A 20,209-nucleotide genomic window follows, 5' to 3' on the forward strand; every position below is an offset into this window, starting at 1 on the left:
CGCACCGCATTTGGGGCACTCTTTGGTGTTGCCGGAGATCCAATTGGATGCGTGCCGGTCGTCGTCGCGTTTCTTCTGCCACTTCCGAAGCGGGTCGCGAACGACTGGCTCGTGCCAGGCTTCGGTGCAAGAAATGCAAAATATGTCCGCAGGTACGCGCGACCGGCTGCGAATCGACGTACCGAGCTTTAACGGCATAGGGGCATTCGGGTCTCGGGCACCATTTCGGTAATCGGTTGCACGAAGCGATCGAAGATCGGGTACCGATATCTTACTCGAACCTGGATATCCCTGGAAAGTTTGAGGACCGCGTCGTCGTCTATTAGCGAATTGCATCGGTGAGCGGGTAGAAAGCGGTCAACTAGAATGGAACTTCCGTTTTCGAACGGGAGAGCTGTGGCTGGATTCCAACACCTCGGCGTCTTCGTACAGCTTTTGTTTATCTCCCTCGAAATAGATATTGTACAGTTTATCTTTGTCCCATCGAAGACGATTGAGAAGTATTCGAGCGATTACGGGTCGAACTCGAGTCTCCTCCATTATTCGTTCGGTATTCGGCACTTCGTACTCGAAATGCGTTTCTCGCGAATCTGGAAATCGATTCGCCATCGAACGCGTCGGCTCGGTCGTATTATGTCCGAAATTTGCTCCGAGATTCGTCGTTTATTCGGAAAACAACGAAAAGCGGTTCCGACTTTTTCCAAAAAAGACAAATTTAACTTCTTGGCCGAGTTGTTATACGACGCGAATGGCTTTAGAACAATAGAAATAAGTGTGATTCGTTTCGTTTTACCGAGCGAACAAAAGTCGTTTATTTATGGAGTTGTTAACGTTTTGAGCATTTTCGTTTCGAAATCAAAAACAATTGACGGCAGCGAACGAGAATTTTGACACGGTTAAAGCATCGGCCTACTGCTCTGGGGATCCGGGATCGAATCTGAGAAACCCCGGGAATTTTTGTGGGCGTTATTACTGCCGAGGCTTTTTTTCAAGCGCGCCGTAGGTTAGGCTAGGCCCACAATGGGTAAATCAAATAATCGCATAAATATATTACATTTATTTATTTCTTTTAACCATTAAGTAATGTTATATAGCTTGAGATTACACTCTCCAGCAAATTAATACGCCTTATATAAATTATATATGAAGTTTATTCATGTATAAGTATTTATATTATTACTTTATCATATTTTAGAAGCTTACGAATTGTAAAGGTTGATTATATAAAGTTTTACTTTATATCAATGGTCCGTGTTAAGTCATCTTTCTACTCCACTAAAGTCTCCGAGAATTTTTTAAACTGTTTTCGCCCTGTGGGCACTAAGAGGAGCTTTCATCGCGGGGTCGGCCAGGCCGAAATAGGGACGAGGCTCCACATATTGGAGACTGACCGCCCACGAAAAATTCTGGGAATTTGCTAGCCCGATTTAGTCCCGGATCCCCCGTCGTCTGCCGCAAGATTATTTACTCGAAATATAATGTAGCGAAAACATTAAATTTCAATTATTCCTGTAACAATTAAAATTACACGAATAATTTTGGCGTGAAATTACAAAATAAAGAATCACGCTTCGTTTGTTATAAGTATTCCTGTAGGGGTCCCGGATCGAATCCGGACTGGTCGAAAAACCTTAGAAATTTTTCGGGAGGCGGGCTGTCCGAATACGTCGGACATGGTCCCTGGCTACCGCTACCCCATTGTGAGCCTGGCCAAATCCATAACGGACTTGTTATAAAGGTCTTCTCGACCGATATACTTATCATCAGTTGAATATATATACTTAATAAATGTACATAAAGTATTTATTTGCTATAATTACTCGTACTTTAAAATTGTTGCGTTCAGACACTTTAATAATCAAATTATTTTAACTATTAATTTTAAATATAAAACTTTTCATTATTGTCATTAAAATTGGCTAAACATTTCTATAAGATCAGTAAAAACCTTTATTATTATTCTATATAGGCCTATTAATATTAAGACTCTCTAGAAAACTTCAACAATTTTTTTTATAAAGTCTAGGATACAGTTGCGTGCCGTCATTGGAAGCGATGGAAGCGCCGCTTCCACCTTCCAACGACCTTCCCTTGTATTTTATAAAATATAAATTTTCATATTTTAACGTACTTTGCATTAATTAAAATTAATATTTTATTATAACTGCATTATGTATCTTTTACAAATTTCTATACTACATGCAGCGCCGGAAAAGGGGCGAGCAAGCCGGGCGACTGCCCGGGGCGCCAAATTTCGAGGGGCGCCGATATAAAAATAAAATATTTTTTACATTCATTATTTTTTTAGATTTTATAAATTAAAATTAATCATTTTTCGTGAGACATCGATTTTTTAGCAAGCAATAAATTGTTTTTTCTTTAATAATACCAAATAAAGGTCACAACGCTAATTATTTTATTATTGTTAACAGATATAAATAATATTACAATTATATAAAGGAACAACACCGGAGTGAAAATAAATGAAAACCAACAACTTTAGTGCCTTTGACCGGTGTGCTTCTCTCTTCTTTCTCTGTAAAACGCAAACGTTTTCGAACCTCGTTGGTTCTTCGTCAGGCGTAACGGAATTCTGTTCGACAAAATTTTAGAAAAAATTTGCATTCTGGAACGCTGTCGCGTGTAGCCGATGTCGTCATATTAGACTTGCGCGATGTGAGTATAGCGCTACGTCAGGGATCTGTTGAGAAAGGCTTCCCAAGCCGATGATAAGATGATCTCCTTTTTAAAATTGATGCAGTGCGTGTTACTGCGGGTGTTGAGTAAGATGTATATAGCTTCAAGCCATTTGAGGTGATCTTGTCGAAACGTGGGGTGAATGATTGCGGCACGGGTGAAAAGAGGCTCTATTTCTTGATCGGATGAATAGACTGCTAGGGCGGTGTTTTGTCTATGGTGTAATATGTCCGCTTTGTGCTCTTTGATCCTCGTCTGTATGTTGCGTTTGGTGGATCCGATGTAGATGGCTTCGCTGTTATCTCTGTGGTCGGCGATGGGTATAGAGTATATTCCCGGAAGTCTGTTTTTATCTGGAGCGTCTTTTCCGTTCCTAAGCCACTCGAAAATCGTTGGGCATCTCCTGAAAGCTAAGCGGATATCCTTTTTCTTCGCTATTTGGTAGTATATGGTCTTCAGTGCCGGATTGTAGGTGATCGGTATAAATTTAGGTGGGGAACCATTGGAAGGAGGGGTGTGGGTGGAAAGAAGCCGTAGTGCCTCAAAGTTGTTTTTGCGTGCAATGTTGTGATATCCGTGTTGTTTAGCTATATTCTTGATGTGCCGCATTTCCGAGTTGAAGGCAGCTTGTGAGGAGGAATGCGTGAGTGCCCTTTTGAGTAGCGCCTTAAAGGCTGCCATCTTGTACTGCGGAGGATCACAGGAGAATGCGGGTATATATAGAGGTTCGGTAGATGGTTTGTGATAGACTTGCGTATTGATGGAAGATTCTTCTACAGTGATGTAAATGTCCAAGAAGTGTGCTTGGGTATGGTGGGCTTGATCCAGTTCTAGTGTTAATCCATATGGGTTGTCATTGAAGGTGTCCACTAAGGTTCTGATATTTGGGATGTCCTTCCATAATATAAGGATATCATCAATATACCTTTGGTAAAGGAGGATATGTGAGCGTTGAGAAGAAATGACTTCTGATTCCAGTTTTCTGACCATCAAGCTCACAGAGGTCTCCATGCAACTGGGTGTACCTATGGGTAGCCCAGTCGCAGGAGACCTCTGTGAGCTTGTGGTCAGAAAACTGGAATCAGAAGTCATTTCTTCTCAACGCTCACATATCCTCCTTTACCAAAGGTATATTGATGATATCCTTATATTATGGAAGGACATCCCAAATATCAGAACCTTAGTGGACACCTTCAATGACAACCCATATGGATTAACACTAGAACTGGATCAAGCCCACCATACCCAAGCACACTTCTTGGACATTTACATCACTGTAGAAGAATCTTCCATCAATACGCAAGTCTATCACAAACCATCTACCGAACCTCTATATATACCCGCATTCTCCTGTGATCCTCCGCAGTACAAGATGGCAGCCTTTAAGGCGCTACTCAAAAGGGCACTCACGCATTCCTCCTCACAAGCTGCCTTCAACTCGGAAATGCGGCACATCAAGAATATAGCTAAACAACACGGATATCACAACATTGCACGCAAAAACAACTTTGAGGCACTACGGCTTCTTTCCACCCACACCCCTCCTTCCAATGGTTCCCCACCTAAATTTATACCGATCACCTACAATCCGGCACTGAAGACCATATACTACCAAATAGCGAAGAAAAAGGATATCCGCTTAGCTTTCAGGAGATGCCCAACGATTTTCGAGTGGCTTAGGAACGGAAAAGACGCTCCAGATAAAAACAGACTTCCGGGAATATACTCTATACCCATCGCCGACCACAGAGATAACAGCGAAGCCATCTACATCGGATCCACCAAACGCAACATACAGACGAGGATCAAAGAGCACAAAGCGGACATATTACACCATAGACAAAACACCGCCCTAGCAGTCTATTCATCCGATCAAGAAATAGAGCCTCTTTTCACCCGTGCCGCAATCATTCACCCCACGTTTCGACAAGATCACCTCAAATGGCTTGAAGCTATATACATCTTACTCAACACCCGCAGTAACACGCACTGCATCAATTTTAAAAAGGAGATCATCTTATCATCGGCTTGGGAAGCCTTTCTCAACAGATCCCTGACGTAGCGCTATACTCACATCGCGCAAGTCTAATATGACGACATCGGCTACACGCGACAGCGTTCCAGAATGCAAATTTTTTCTAAAATTTTGTCGAACAGAATTCCGTTACGCCTGACGAAGAACCAACGAGGTTCGAAAACGTTTGCGTTTTACAGAGAAAGAAGAGAGAAGCACACCGGTCAAAGGCACTAAAGTTGTTGGTTTTCATTCAATATTACAATTATTCAAAGAAAACTATTTGTATAGTCAAAATTCATAATAACTAAAAAAAAAATTAATAGACAAAAACAAAAATTTACTAATTAAAATAATGAAACCTAAGAATTTTTATGGCTTATATCACACGACATTGATGCGGACAAATGCTTTTTAATCTCTAAAAAGTTTATTTTTGTTTATTTTGAAAAGATAATTTGTAATCGGTTTCACGTATCACAACAATCTATTCAAAAAATGGACGAGATCAAATTTATAAATTACAAATATCAACAATATTATGAATAGTCAGTGATACTGGCGCCTGTCATACGCCTTAATGGTTAAATAACTTTGTCTTTCTGTAAACTTTGCATTAACAACACTTGCCGTGCTTTAAATAAATAAATTTTTTATACAGTTCTTTATTGTGTAATTTTGATTTTTTGCCTTTTTTACTTTTTTTTAATTTGCAGCAAATTTGTATATTCTTGTATGAAAGTGCGCCAAATTTTGTTTTCCAGGGGCGCTCAAAACCCTAGAACCGGCCCTGACTACACGTGAAAAAAAAACGATAAGATTGCTATTGTATATTCGAATAATTCAGTGGCGGAAGGAATGTCGAAACCGGGTCAGTTTCCAATCAGCCAGATTATATAGGCATTGGCGCATGCGCTTTACAGAGCACCAACCTCACCCGGTTTAGCCGGTAGAAGCGACACACGCGTAAAGCGTCCAATTTTATATCCCGGACCGGTTATGGGCTGTTAGCCGCCCGCCTGCTAGATATTCGGCCGCTCTCGCCCGATTACGCGAATCACGAGTAGACTAGATCGACGGCGGGCAACCCCCGACCCGCGGGCCAGCTACGGCTCTCGAAAAGTTTCTATCGGCCCGCGAGATCTTTAATAGATTATTAAATTGTAAAAATAACTAATTAATAGTTATTTTTCCAATTCTTTGTAATTTTCGAAAACGATAAGAGAAATAAATGTAGTAATTAACTTATTTATTTCGTATTTACAGACTAAAAAAATTACGAGTTACAAGAAGGCGTCGATTAACTACTACGGCCCGCGGAAAAAACGTAAAATTTATTCTGGCCCGTGTTATAAAAAAGGTCGCCCACCCTAGACTAGATTTATAACTTAACCCGACCGATAGGAGTTTACTGGCACGTTTTTACGATAGTTCCGTATTGTTGACAGGAGTTTTTAAAAAAAATCCATTAGAATATTTGATATATTTATTCCGCGTTTATTCCGCTCTCCCATCTTATATTACTTACGGATTTCGATGTTAAACCGGTGATATTACGATTATAGTATGTCCCATCTGTAAGGGAATGCAGAAAAAAACGTGTACAATTCTTGTATAATGTTAAAAAATTAACCGTTACTTTGACAGCATCATTTACAACCAAATTTAATGAATGAGACGTACAAGGTACAAAAAAAGCTCTTGAATTTATTTTCCTTAAATTTACGATTTATTTATCCGTTGTCATAAAAATTTGTCTTTTCAATGTTTTCCCAAGACTACAGATATTCGAGTACAAAGTAACCGGTTTCGACTTATTTCTACTAAGAAGTAATTAAATAATTAAGAGATTAGGGAATGGGAACATAAAACTCTGCCGAAAGAGCCGGAATTTTACTTAAACAAAAGCTTAACCGAACCAATCACTAGCTCGGTACAGTGGGGAACCGATTTCCGTGTACACCCGGTATTAAAACGAATTAGTTAGAAAACAAATGACTATTAAGTTTAACATATTTAGATTTTTACAGCTACGGTGAGAAACGTTTAAAATTTACAACAGCCCCGTGGCGTCTTTTGAGATATACTATTGACGCGACAAAAGAGGCATTTAACATTGACCGGTATCGGCACCCTCGGGATTTGGCAACCCGCGTGCATGCACGCGCCGCACACCTACCAGAACGTCTCTGATTCCATTCATTAGCCACTGGTAGGGAGCTATTTCGCTAAGTGGATTGTTTTAAGATTTAAAAAGTAAAGAATATTTTGTTATTTTTATGTACGTTTCTTCGCAAAGTTATATTTAATTATAAGTTTCTTTAAAAGTATATTCGTACAATTGAAGAATTTTTTGTACTAGGCATGTATATTCGTCACACATTTCGTTTTACCAAGTAAGTTTTTTTTAAATAATTTTAATTTTAGCCCTTATATCGTGGCTAGTGATTAAATAATTTATTTTTAAAAAGTTTTGGCTCGAGACCGTATAACGAAAAAGAAAACGTTATTAAAAGAGAAAGACGGATGCCTAAATTAAATATAAATACGTCGTCAAAAGAATTTCGACATTTTGACGATAAAATTTATGACGAATGACGATTCTTTCGTAAAATTGAAGCAATTTGGAAATCGAAGCGGAATAGAATTTAACATTGGTAGACGATATAAAATAAATATTGAAAATTATAACGAGATAATTACGATTAATAGACATATCTAAATTAATAGATGTTATGTGTTTTTTCTCAAAGCGAGAATTGGCATTTAGAGGGCGTAGGGAATTTATCGAATCTAATAAGAAAGTTCGATATAATTACCTCTGTTATTTATTAAGTACGTCGGATAATCTATTAAAAATACATTTAAAGAAGTATACGGTTTTCACTGGCTTATCGAACGAACGAATACGAACGGGCCCCGACGCGCAATTAATTGATTGCCCCCGTAAGTCGGCTTCTGACAGAAACACGGCTTCCCTATCGTCAAATGTCACGGCACGCCACTGCTAGGATATAATAAATATCAAAAGATTTTTTTCTAGTATTTTTCCTATCGCAAGTTTCATTTTTTCTATTTTCAATAAATTATTAAAAAATATTAGAACATTTTTAACCGAGTGAAAATGCGAATGTTCCATTTTCAACATAACTCAATCATTAATATCCATTTAAGATTTTTCAACCAGGGGAAAAACGTAGACAAATATAGAAATAAAAAGACAAGGAAGATAATTAGCAGCGTGTGAGAATCTTGATAAACGTCTAAGAATTATCCTGGAAGTAAGAAAATTTCATTTCGGTTCTAAGAGGTCGTTCAACTCCGAACTTGTCCAAGTCTGCGTTCTTACTTCGGGCATAAATCATTGATTAAATCGAATGCCACATCGTCCATTAGTTTTATATTCGACGTCTTTGTTGTCTGATTTTTTGTTCTACAAATACAAAAAAAACTTATCTATATAATAATATAATCGGATATTTTAAAAAATGAAGTTCATTTTTGCAATTTTCTTTAATATGCCTGCCCTTTCCACTTTATTATTAATTAAAACTTATAATCATTTGACAATTCTCGTATTAACAGATCGAGTATGTGTGGGCTACTACACTAGAAATATTTCGAACATAGCCGAAGATACTTTTTGTATATTTCAAATCTTTCTGGTTATCGCTATTACTTAATTTTTAGAAAAATGATTTTTTTTTCTGTACGAATTATGCAACTTTAATTATCTTTATATTTGATCCGAAGACTGTATATCGGAATCAAACTTTTGCTATTTTATTCCAAGTTCCAAGGACGTCATCGATTTTGTCTGCACTAAAATAAAAGTGATTTTAAACAAGTTTATTAATAAAATTACTTAAATAATCTTGTCGAAGAACCAAACATTTATAAAATTTCAAATTTCACAAATTCGTTAGCGTTAAGAAGGTCGAGAATCTGCTCTAGTTTCGCTGGGAAATACCCCGTGTTTCCTAGCGAAAAGTACACCCCCTACCGACGTAAACTAAGCATTTTCCAAGTCTCGTATTTCGGTGCGTTCTTAATTCTGAGCATTTAAAAATAGCCATTTCGTTTAATTATAGAATTCTACAATAATAAGGTCAAGTAAATTAGATCTTTGTGTGTTGTTGCTGGGCTGGGTTGAAGGCGTGTCTCGCACCAGAAACTTGTTTGACTCGCAGTCGTAAAAGAAACAAGTTCCGAGCCATCGTTTCCGCTTTTTGAATAAATCGGAACGTAAACTAACAGCAAACGCGATGGCAAAAAATCACGAGCTGGTGTTTCTTGTAAGTCTAATTGATTATAATTTATTGTTGGAGTGAAAAAATAGATCGATTTTAGAAGAATCTATCTTACGAAAGGAGAGTGAAAAAAGGCAAAATGCACGTGTTATTAGTTGATGAAAGGAAACGCTAATATTTGATGCAACTTTAACGTCAAAGGTGATTCAAAGTCCTCATTGATTGAGAATAACACGTGGCACTCGATGGCGTCTAGAACGTTCTGATGCAACAGCCAATGGACTAAATCGTTTCGTCGGTGACGTGTCACTAACACGGCCGGCCGCACGTGATATACGTGTACCAATAGACGGAAGCCAAATATTACATGTTAACCAATAGCGAATCTCCACGACGGTCTTCTAACGTTCTTTTATAAGGTAGGCGAACTCCGTGCATTTCACTAATATATTTCGTTCGAGTGTAAGAATTGTTGTGTATAAAGGCGATTGTTCTCGGTAAGATATTTATTTTAAATAGTTTTAGCCTAAGTAGGATATTGACGCTATTCGTTTAAATTACCTTTGATTGATTAATGTATTTGTCACACGTTACCGAAATTGAGTATTTTTTTGAAAATTCGGTGTTTCGGATTGGCTGACTTTTTTTCAAATATGTCGTGTCACTTTTAATTCCAGCATTTGTGTGAATATTTTAAATTCTATTAATAAGAAATGAACTTTTAAAATGTCCGAGGATTCTTTCTACTAAATTTAAATAAATTTACAACTTGTACGGTAGAAGTTACTTTTAGGTAAATGATGTGTATACGTGTACGAGTGAAAAGTATCTAAAAGTAACTTCTACCTTTTACGTGTACATTTAAGATTTTAATTGAATTTAATGGATATGTGAAGATCGAGAGTCGTTTCTGATGACAGTGAGAATGGAAATTGCATTACAGCTTGAAGTATTGGCAATATTGCTGATTATTAATAAACTTGAGTAAATTGCACTTTTGGTATATGATATACAGTACTAAATTTTAATGAAATTATATAAAATGGAATTAAATTCTCTTTGGCGGTCTATTATTGATTACAATATGCTACGTTGCACGTTTTTAACCGAAACTTCGTCGAAACGTGCCGGAACGTTTGGCGGTTACGTATTTGTGTGTGTTTCGAATGTACGGTAAATCCTTGATTTAAACTACAAAATTTAAGGTATTTTTGTGCTTGCGAATAGAGCGTGCCCGAAGGTCGAATCGGCGAGTTGATGGCTATAAATTTCTCGACGTAGATTTATAGTAGGGTAGATGTACCAGTTTTGGACGGCGTGCCGGTTCTGGCCAGAAAACAAATTTAACTTAAAAATATAATCGCCACATATTCAAATCTGTCCGATGAAACAAACTTTTATTGTTAACTGTTAACACAGTTAACAATAAAAGTTTGTTTCATTTGTGATTATATTTTTAAGTTAAATTTGTTTTCTGGCCAGAACTGGTACACTGGCCAAAACTGGTACGTCTACCCTATTTTATTCCTGCTTTGTTATAATAACATTTTTAACACGTCTCGAATGTGTCGAGTTTGTTATTTATTCGTTTAATTTAAACAAATTCCATTTAACGGACACTTGGCAATAGCCGATCCCTCTTCCTTGATTAGACAGTTAAAGTGAGGGTCTACTGCGGGCCCGGCCGGTCCGCGGGCCGCGTGCGGCCCGTCGCGTTAAATTGTGTGGCCGGCTAAGCGACGTTATATCTATTACGACTTTTGTTTCCAGTTGTGTGTATACCAAAACAATTAAATAAATGAAAATTTGCATGTGTCGTTATGATGTGCAGGTGCGAGTACATACTCTTGGTATAACAATAAAATCTTGAATAAATATAAATCGAACTCACTTGTGCCTATTGACCGGTGTGAAATAAATAACTTCAATTCAACGAACGTTTTCTGGACGCCTTCCGTGTCCTTCTTCAGGTTAACTGCTGGATTCTATTATTTTTAAAAAATAATAGAATCCAGCAGTTAACCTGAAGAAGGACACGGAAGGCGTCCAGAAAACGTTCGTTGAATTGAAGTTATTTATTTCACACCGGTCAATAGGCACAAGTGAGTTCGATTTTATATTTTATACACCCCGGTGTGTAGGATGATGATATGTTAAATCTTGAATATTTGTTTTACCTTTTTTAAAAGCATGTTTGCCTAAATTGTGGCCCACCGTAATGTTACGTGCGATCAAAGTGGCCTGCAAAATAATTTGGGTTGGCCAGGCCTGGTCTACTGTATAAGATACCTATATAAGTGTCTAGAAATTTTAAGGACTAGATTAAATAATACTTCAAAAATATAACAAATTTTGAATTTAAAACATCACATTTAAGAAAATTGATAAAGTTTTTTAAAAGAAAAAATTTTTCTTTCAGAATTAAAATGAGAAAAGCTGCAAAATATTTAGTAGTTGCACTGTTTGTCGGTGCCCTTGCCACGGCCAAAAAGGAGGAGGACTCGAAAAAGGACGGTATCGGCACCGTTATCGGAATCGACTTGGGAACTACCTATTCCTGGTAAGTAGATTTTCTTTTTTTAGGGATTAAGTCTGCCGTAACAGTTTAATGTGGATGTATTCTCTTCTCAGTGTCGGAGTTTTCAAGAACGGCAGAGTCGAAATTATTGCAAACGATCAAGGCAACAGAATTACTCCTTCGTACGTTGCCTTTACTCCGGAAGGCGAGCGTCTCATCGGCGATGCGGCAAAAAACCAACTGACTACGAATCCGGAAAATACGGTTTTCGACGCCAAGAGGTTGATTGGACGAGAATGGTCCGATCCCTCCGTTCAGCACGATATAAAATATTTCCCTTTCAAGGTACGAATTTTGCAATAAAAATACTATTAAAAGGAATACTTAATTTTCCTTTTCTAATCGTACAATTTTGGCAATTGTGAAATGACGGATTAAAATTGCCCATTTGAGAAACTAATTCGATACTTTGTTAGTGAACTAATTTAACCTAACATGAATTCGGAGTAATTCGTATCGAAATAATGAAATACAAATAGATATATAACTTCGGTGCAGTCTTAAATATTTGAATTTCTTATTTGACAATTGCCATTTTTTATGTTTGTGATTTATTTATATTCTGCTTAAGCTTTTTTTTAAGTTAATAATTAAAATATACATCATTCAAATTTTACAATTTTTTGATTTTTGTCAAAAATAAATTAAATTATTTACATTTAATATAAGATAGTTACTTCAAACTGTGGAAAGTGTCTAGTTACTACAGTATATTGAAATGTTAACATTAATGATTTATCACTTTTTTAAACAGGTATATAAATGTTGCAATTATAAAAATTTTAATTCTATTATTCAACTAGAAGAATTTTTAAATCATTTACACTATAAAGTTATATACCTCATTTATTTATTATGTGTAATTATAATCGTTCTGACAATTCGTTTAAAATGTTCCTCCAGTTAATTATGATTTTTAAATTAATTTTGATTTCATTCCAACTTAAGAAATTTAGAAAATATCATCATCTTTTCATCTTAAATTGAAAGGGTCTAACCCAGATGTGGGCAAATGCGGCTCTTTTTGAGTTACGTGCGGCTCTTGCCGAAAGTGTTAATTTGTTTTTTCTTAATATTTTTATAATTTTGTGAAAATATGTTTATTAAAAAATTCAATGTTTGTGTTATATTATATTTATATTATATAATAAAATTGCGTGCCTTACCGTACTATCCACCACGACTGTACGGAACTGCGGCTCCCGTGCATTTTGCAAAACTTACATTTCGGCTCCCACTGAACTCTTGCTTGCCCACCCCTGGTCTAACCCCAGTTTTTTTAATTTGAGATATTATGTTGTAAAGGTGATATACTCTAGTTTTTCTTATTTTGCTGTTATACTTTGATTTCTTTCTGTCAATACTTAATCGGAATGCTAGTAATTGGAGACGGTATACTTAATATATGAAATACAGCGCTGTTAACTCGATTAAGACAAAGGGTTCACACCACTGTTGCACTTGGCCTTTCAATTTACATTAGACAGTGAAAATTCTCTTAAATATTTTATTATTAAAAACATTACAGTTCATGATGCATTCAACTTAAACTTCTAGAAATCTTAGAATGAAACACTTTCATACTGATATTTATAAATATAAAGATAATATGCATTATATCTTAATATTAAGATATAATGCATAAATACTATCTTAATATTAAGATATAATGCATAAATACTACTAAACTCCATCTCAACACCGGAAAATAATAAAACTACCTCTTAACCTTTTACCGGTGTGTAATCCCTCTTCGTCCAAACTCGTAACACAAATAGGTGTATACAAACGTTTTCGAACCACAAACGTCTGTTCTTCCTCGGGTAATACGAATTTTGTTGGAACTGCCGTTCGAATCACTTCAAATTCGTCGAAATTGTGTTCGAATTCACGTTTCCCATCTACGTAATACCGACACATGCGCATTAGTTGACCAACTCGGCTAACATAAACTATCATTCGTAAGGGCCTGCCACGCTAGTGAAAGCGTTATCTCGTCCTTATAATTAATGCACCGATTTTCCTCGAGGCTGGCTAGGTATATGGTGGCCGCCTCCAGCCGTTTGATGTGTTGTGGGTGCCGTGCGGTGCGGATAATTCTGGCTTTATCTAATTCGGGGTGATCGTCGGGATCGGGTGCGTACGTTGCCAGCGCTGTCGTGTTTCTTTGCCTCTGAATATCTGTGGGCGTGCTCTTTAAGTCTAATCTGAAGTGATCGTTTGGTGGAGCCCACACATAGGTTTCTGTCCCATCTGCTATCCATAAGCGGAACGGTGTAGACTCTGACCAGCTTCTCTTTATTGGTTTTTTTTTTTTTTTATATAATGCATAAATTTAAAAAAAAAAACTTTAATACTTCACTATTCATATGCAAATTTGAATTTCAATTTTTGCTCTGAATAAAAATTGAGTTGTTGGTTTCCTTGAATTTCATACAGACTTGACAGTAGCCATCTGTCAATACATCACTGCTACTTTTGAAAGGCAATAATGAATAATGGAAGTAAGCAAAATATTAGTCTAAAGTCAAATACATTTTGGAGATAAACAGCACTAAATATTATACATTAAAAACATAGGAAAGCAGTTTTTAAAATGAAATTACAAAACATGGTAACTGCAATTCTATAATAGCATGAGCATAACAGAACATTGCCCATGTTAAATGTTTATAATGTTTCCTATGTAGAGAGAAATTTTTCAATGAAGTTGAACTTAACTTCTTTTGTTAAATTAATTTATTATTTAAGTTTAGGATTCTTTATTTTGTTACTAAATTGTTTAAATCTACATTTTAATATTGGCAATATTCTTATGAAAATTGAGATTATGTAGAAAATAATTCAATGGTACAAAAAAAATAATGTTAGATCATCATAGAAATTTATTTCAAAATATTTATGCTTTAAATCATAATTTTGTAATTTGAATAAATATAAAGATTGATTATTTTTTAAATGAAAAAATTATAATAAATGATTTTGTATTCTGAAATTATTATGCTATTGCCGTAGCTGACTTGAAAATTAAATTTTTGTCAAGTTAGATTTATGTAATTTTAAGGTTATTGTTGTTGTTTTTTAAAATACTTTTCCACATGACTCTTTAGATTCTCCCAAGTAAAAAGCTTCAGAAACTGTTTTCTAGAACCAAACTTTAATTTTAGGTTAAAAGTTCCTTGAATCTAAAATTTTGTTCTAAAGATCATAATTTTAAATAATCATTTTGTGTTTTAAGGAAATACATACCAATTTAAATATCAGTATTCTAAGACTTTTTACAGCAGATGAGTAAATTTGCTTTTTAATTTAGTTTTTTTTAAAGGCAAAAAGAAACATTGAAATGTTAGCATATTGCTTCACTCCCACTTACTGTATGGTCACTTTGCAAATTACACCACCCAGACCTCCCGAATTATTCTTCTCTTCCAGACACCTTTAATTCTTGATTATGACCATCCAGTTACTTATAGAATTCCAAATGCTGTAAAAATTCACAGTATTTAGTTTACACGTTGTCTTATAAAAAGTCTCGGCCAAGTAGTGAAAATAACAAAGATAAATCTGGATTAGCATAATAGAAATTAACATTTTTTTAATTTTATGATACTCGGAAGTCTTGTTTCTTATCAATGGACAGTTCTAGCTTATGTCCTCTCCGAAATTAGGTTGGTTGTATAGTTTATAGTATACTGGTATCTCATATCAAGTAAATAAAGTTGCAAATTAATGTAATAATAATCAGTATTTGTTGCTTTCCAACAGAAATGCTGTTTTGTTGTTTAATTTGATACAGAAATGCTGTTTTTGGCATTTGAAATAAGAATAAAATACTTTTGCTTCTATTCTAATTTTTCCAGATAGTTTTATGACAGAATTTTATATACAGTGATTCCAGAAACAATTGGGTAATTTACTGTGGCAAGCATGATTTAAACATTTTGGCACTGAGTTACAGGAACAATTTTTCTGTATCTACATTGGATCAGAATTTGTGAAATGTGGACTAAGTTTTCTGTAACTTATCTTCAAGACATGCTTTGAATACTGAGAAATTCTATCCTTTAATTTTTAGTTACAACAATAGTTTAATTGTGTGACCTTCAAACAATCAAAAATTGTTTGTTTGGAATGTACTGTACTTCTGTCTGAAAATATCTGACACATTCAAATCACCAATTACAATATATTTTGAGGAATAATTTTACATTCTCTATCTGCTGTGTATTCCATTTACATTTTTATAAGAAAAACAATATTGCAGTATGAATAGATTTTTATACAAATGATTTTTTGATTGAAATCTAGTGTGATTTTTACTTTATAATATAAAATATAATACTTTTTTGTATGCTCTTAATTATATTTCAGTAATTTATTAAAATAACTTTTAAAAATTTTCTCTAATGTCTTTAAAAACTTTCAGGTCATCGAGAAAAGTAGCAAACCTCACATCAGAGTCGAGACTTCGCAAGGACAAAAATTGTTTGCGCCCGAAGAAATTTCGGCCATGGTTTTAACTAAAATGAAAGAGACGGCAGAAGCATATTTAGGGAAAAAAATTACCAATGCCGTCGTGACCGTACCGGCTTATTTTAACGATGCCCAACGTCAGGCAACAAAAGACGCCGGCGTAATTGCCGGACTGAACGTGATGAGAATCATTAACGAGCCGACCGCTGCCGCTATTGCTTACGGGTTGGATAAGAAAGAAGGCGAAAAGAATATTCTGGTATTTGATTTAGGAGGTGGTACGTTCGACGTTTCTTTGTTGACAATTGATAACGGAGTATTTGAAGTAATTTCAACAAATGGAGATACTCATCTGGGTAAGAATTTTTTTTATTGATTTTTTGCATGTATAAAATGTAATATGTATTCAATTATTTGTACATGTATCTGTTATCAATTTAATTTTGGTAAATCAAATTATTTCATTTATTTCTGTGCAGAATATTTTATGGAATTTTTTCCCATGCACATAAATTTATTTTTATAATCATATCTGAATTTTATTGGTAGCAATCTTATCTTATTTTAAAATTTTTAATAAACTTTGAATTTATGATTAACATAAATATTGAATGAAACTTTGTAGCAAATTATTATTAAAAATATCTGTTTCATTTATTTTCTTATAAATAAGGAAATTTACGAATTGATTTTAGAATAAAAATTAACATTTATTAAATCTTGTTAGCACATTTTATTCTATAAAAAAAAATTTTTTAAATACAGTAATTTTAATAATACAAATTTTTATTTGGGGGTATAATTTTTCTTGTAATATAAACTAAATAAATGGCACTATATTATAATTAATAAATATTTATTGGGTTTATGTATGTATATATGGAACTATATCAACTTAATTCAGTAATGCAGTATTTATAGCTTTAGCACACAAACTAAATTTCAGTAATTGCTATTAATTTCATTATAATATCAGACTATATTAAATTTTAATGTCTGTTTGCAATTTATGTGCAGGAGGTGAAGATTTTGATCAGAGAGTAATGGAACATTTTATTAAGTTGTACAAAAAGAAGACTGGAAAAGATATCAGAAATGATAATCGTGCTGTTCAGAAACTTCGTCGTGAAGTAGAAAAAGCCAAGAGAACTTTGTCGAGTGCTCATCAGGCTCGTATTGAAATCGAATCAATGTACGAGGGTGAAGATTTCAGTGAAACTCTCACGAGAGCTAAATTTGAAGAATTAAATATGGTAAGAAGTTTTTTAAAATTATTTAATAATGAAAAAATTTTTGATTTTTTAAAAAGTTTTTTGGTGTTTTTAACAGTAACCCGAAAAAATTTTTTTTTTATTTAGGACTTGTTCCGTTCAACTTTGAAACCCGTACAGAAAGTTTTAGAAGATGGTGATTTACAGAAAAAGGATATTCACGAAATTGTACTTGTCGGTGGATCTACTCGCATTCCCAAGATCCAGCAACTAGTAAAAGAATTTTTCAACGGAAAAGAACCGACCAGAGGTATAAATCCAGACGAAGCCGTCGCTTACGGTGCAGCCGTTCAAGCCGGTGTCCTTAGTGGAGAAGAAGATACAGGTTAGAATCTGTGTTTTTAAAACTCTTGTAAAACATTTGTCACACACTATCACTAAAAGTTAGAATTAAAAGAATAATACAAATATGCATTGCAAAGATGCATGTTTTCTTTTTATATTTTTAATATGCAAAATGATGAATCTTTTTTACATTGATGTCAAACTGAAATTTTTTGACAATTATTCTATTATCCTATTATCTTAATTTCAATATAAAACTCTATAAATGAAAACAAATTTAAAATTCTATTAAATAAAATGATTTCAACAGTTCTGGTTCATTTGATGTTTTATGAAAAACTCAAAGTTATAGGTAATTAATAAAATACTCTTGCTACTTAGGAGAACTAGTTTTGTTGGATGTCAACCCTTTGACTCTCGGTATTGAAACTGTTGGTGGAGTAATGACAAAACTTATTCCAAGAAATTCTGTTATTCCTACCAAAAAGTCCCAGATTTTCTCTACTGCTTCAGACAATCAGAATACTGTTACCATTCAGGTAATTTAAAAGCCAGTTAACTTTTTAGTTTTTATTTTTAGCCTTTCTTTTCTTTTCTTAAACTTTTTTTTATTGTATAGGTATATGAAGGAGAGCGTCCATTGACAAAAGATAATCATCAATTAGGAAAATTTGACTTGACTGGAATTCCTCCAGCTCCAAGAGGTGTTCCTCAAATTGAAGTTACTTTTGAAATCGACGTAAACGGTATCTTGAAAGTAACGGCAGAAGACAAAGGTACAGGAAACAAAGAGAAGATCACCATCACTAACGATCATAACAGGTTGACTCCGGAAGATATCGAAAGAATGATCAAGGATGCGGAAAAGTTTGCCGACGACGACAAGAAGGTCAAAGAACGCGTAGAAGCTAGAAACGACTTGGAATCCTACGTGTATTCTCTTAAAAACCAAATAGGCGATAAAGATAAATTGGGTGCTAAACTTTCTAACGAAGATAAAGAAAAATTGGAAGAAATCATCGAAGAAAAAATAAAATGGCTGGAAACCAATCAAGAAGCAGACACGGAAGAATTCAAAGCCCAGAAAAAAGAAGTCGAGGACGTCGCCCAGCCCATTATTTCTAAGTTATACGCGGGAGCAGGCGGCGGCGCACCTCCGGAAGAGGAAGACGTAAAAGACGAACTATAAATGTGATATTAGTAAGTTTTTCTTCGTCTAGAATTCGACCGTGTCGACTTCGGACGAATAATTCCATTCGAAGTAGTATTTTAGTTTCTGTCCATTACATTAATGGTCCTCCATTACACATCATCATACTGTCATTTTTTGCCATTTCTGTAAAGAACAGAATGGACTGAATAACTTGCTGGGAACAGTGTCACTGAATATTTATACTGTTTTGTCTTTTGACTTGTAAAATCACATTGAAATGAATAAATTGTAAATACACTTCAGTCTTGTGCTCTCTCTAAACTGATTTAAGAAAAACTTTAATAAAATATTTATTAATGTCAGTGTAAAATATTGTAATAATATAAATTTATACAGTGTAATAAAATTTAAGAGTTACTATCGGAGCATTAATTTTAAGTCCATTTCAAAAAATTTCGACTGCAGGCAATTTAGTGAAATACGAGCATTTTTAACAAAAATTAATGGCTATTTAATCTAACTCGTTTGAATTAGAGGATGTACTCGGATTTCAAAACTGTGCTAACGTTTTCGCGACCGGTCACTCCCGGAAGTTAACATTTATAACACAATACATTAATTTTAATCTATCGATATTATCTGCAGTTATAAATGAACGGGTGCATTTCTTTATTCCTCCTTCCTTAAAAATTAATATTTGGGAGTATTTCAAAATTGAGAACGGCAAACGACTTGCAAAATGAATCTTAGGTAAGAAAAAAAATACAAAACATCAGGAAACATCAAATTTAAGGGATCATATAAAATGTTTACATTCTGTCCTTTTGGCTTAAAAAGCCAAAAGGCCTAAAACTGCAAAAAATAAAAATCCTGTTGAAGTTAGAAGAAAATTTTATTAGCAATAACGACGACTGTTCCAATAGCAAAAGGGTAACTAATATAAAATACTGCATTCCTGTACAGTTATCTCCAGATAGGCAATTGATACCACCAGCTTACCTTAAAATCGCTATCCTAGAATCCTGTAAGAAGGTTCACCGTGCTTGGAATTTTCAGTGTAGCCTACCTATTTGAAAGGCACGCCTTACGTTCGAAAGCTACTTCGACACAGTCAAAGAAATTACGAACCGATGACGGAATTTGAAAAAATGCCGCACGGAGGAAAACGAGACGACTATTTCGCCGAATTGTCCGCCATTCGGACCGTTTTGAAAAGGGTTGTTCCTATAGGTGAGGCAAAGAAGAAACAGCCTGGGGTGACAGAATTTAGAGAGCCGAAACTTTCGATTTTGTGTATTACATGCGATTTTTATATCAATAGTAGAAAATTAACGAATTCGATTTTTAAAATTCTTAACCGTACATTAAAGAAACTAAATAGGATTCTAACCCCCAAAACGGTTCTATCTACTTCCGTTTACGACAGATTTGGAATCTTTTTCAATCTTTAATGCCACATGCTGGAGATGACGTGCATAACCAAAGAGT

At 34.7% G+C, this 20,209-nt stretch overlaps 3 protein-coding genes across 4 annotated transcripts; 2 read left to right on the forward strand and 1 right to left on the reverse strand.

Annotated features, from left to right (window-relative positions):
* Nucleotides 1-2,688: 2,688 nt before the first annotated feature.
* On the reverse strand, nt 2,689-3,687 carry LOC136990099 (uncharacterized). Its single transcript, XM_067288453.1, has one exon. It carries the CDS (start codon nt 3,685-3,687, stop codon nt 2,689-2,691), a length of 999 nt encoding a protein of 332 aa, XP_067144554.1.
* Nucleotides 3,688-3,706: 19 nt separating this feature from the next.
* LOC136990100 (uncharacterized) lies at nt 3,707-4,759 on the forward strand. The gene has a single exon (XM_067288455.1). It carries the CDS (start codon nt 3,707-3,709, stop codon nt 4,757-4,759), a length of 1,053 nt encoding a protein of 350 aa, XP_067144556.1.
* Nucleotides 4,760-9,319: 4,560 nt separating this feature from the next.
* On the forward strand, nt 9,320-19,023 carry Hsc70-3 (heat shock protein 70 cognate 3). 2 transcript variants are annotated; one of them, XM_067288348.1, is made up of 8 exons: nt 9,320-9,458; nt 11,381-11,521; nt 11,593-11,824; nt 15,966-16,368; nt 17,030-17,265; nt 17,371-17,608; nt 17,950-18,107; nt 18,188-19,023. In XM_067288348.1, exons 2-8 carry the CDS (start codon nt 11,388-11,390, stop codon nt 18,755-18,757), a joined length of 1,971 nt encoding a protein of 656 aa, XP_067144449.1. In that variant the 5' UTR covers nt 9,320-9,458; nt 11,381-11,387; the 3' UTR covers nt 18,758-19,023. The 2 variants fall into 2 exon arrangements, with proteins under 2 accessions (XP_067144449.1, XP_067144450.1); XM_067288349.1 differs by having other exon boundaries at nt 9,325-9,380.
* Nucleotides 19,024-20,209: the final 1,186 nt, after the last annotated feature.

This window comes from Centruroides vittatus, unplaced genomic scaffold (genome assembly GCF_030686945.1).
Source record: "Centruroides vittatus isolate TY-2023 unplaced genomic scaffold, ASM3068694v2 scaffold_861, whole genome shotgun sequence".
Classification (NCBI taxonomy): Eukaryota; Metazoa; Arthropoda; class Arachnida; order Scorpiones; family Buthidae; genus Centruroides; species Centruroides vittatus.

Excerpts from the sequence above, each read along its gene's own strand:
- LOC136990099 (XM_067288453.1), bottom strand. The coding sequence starts at position 3,687 with ATGGTCAGAAAACTGGAATCAGAAGTCATTTCTTCTCAACGCTCACAT.
- LOC136990100 (XM_067288455.1), top strand. The coding sequence starts at position 3,707 with ATGCAACTGGGTGTACCTATGGGTAGCCCAGTCGCAGGAGACCTCTGT.
- Hsc70-3 (XM_067288348.1), top strand. The coding sequence starts at position 11,388 with ATGAGAAAAGCTGCAAAATATTTAGTAGTTGCACTGTTTGTCGGTGCC. Across the intron at positions 16,369-17,029 it reads AAATGGAGATACTCATCTGG|GAGGTGAAGATTTTGATCAG; the intron begins GTAAGAATTTTT and ends ATTTATGTGCAG. Across the intron at positions 17,609-17,949 it reads TAGTGGAGAAGAAGATACAG|GAGAACTAGTTTTGTTGGAT; the intron begins GTTAGAATCTGT and ends CTTGCTACTTAG.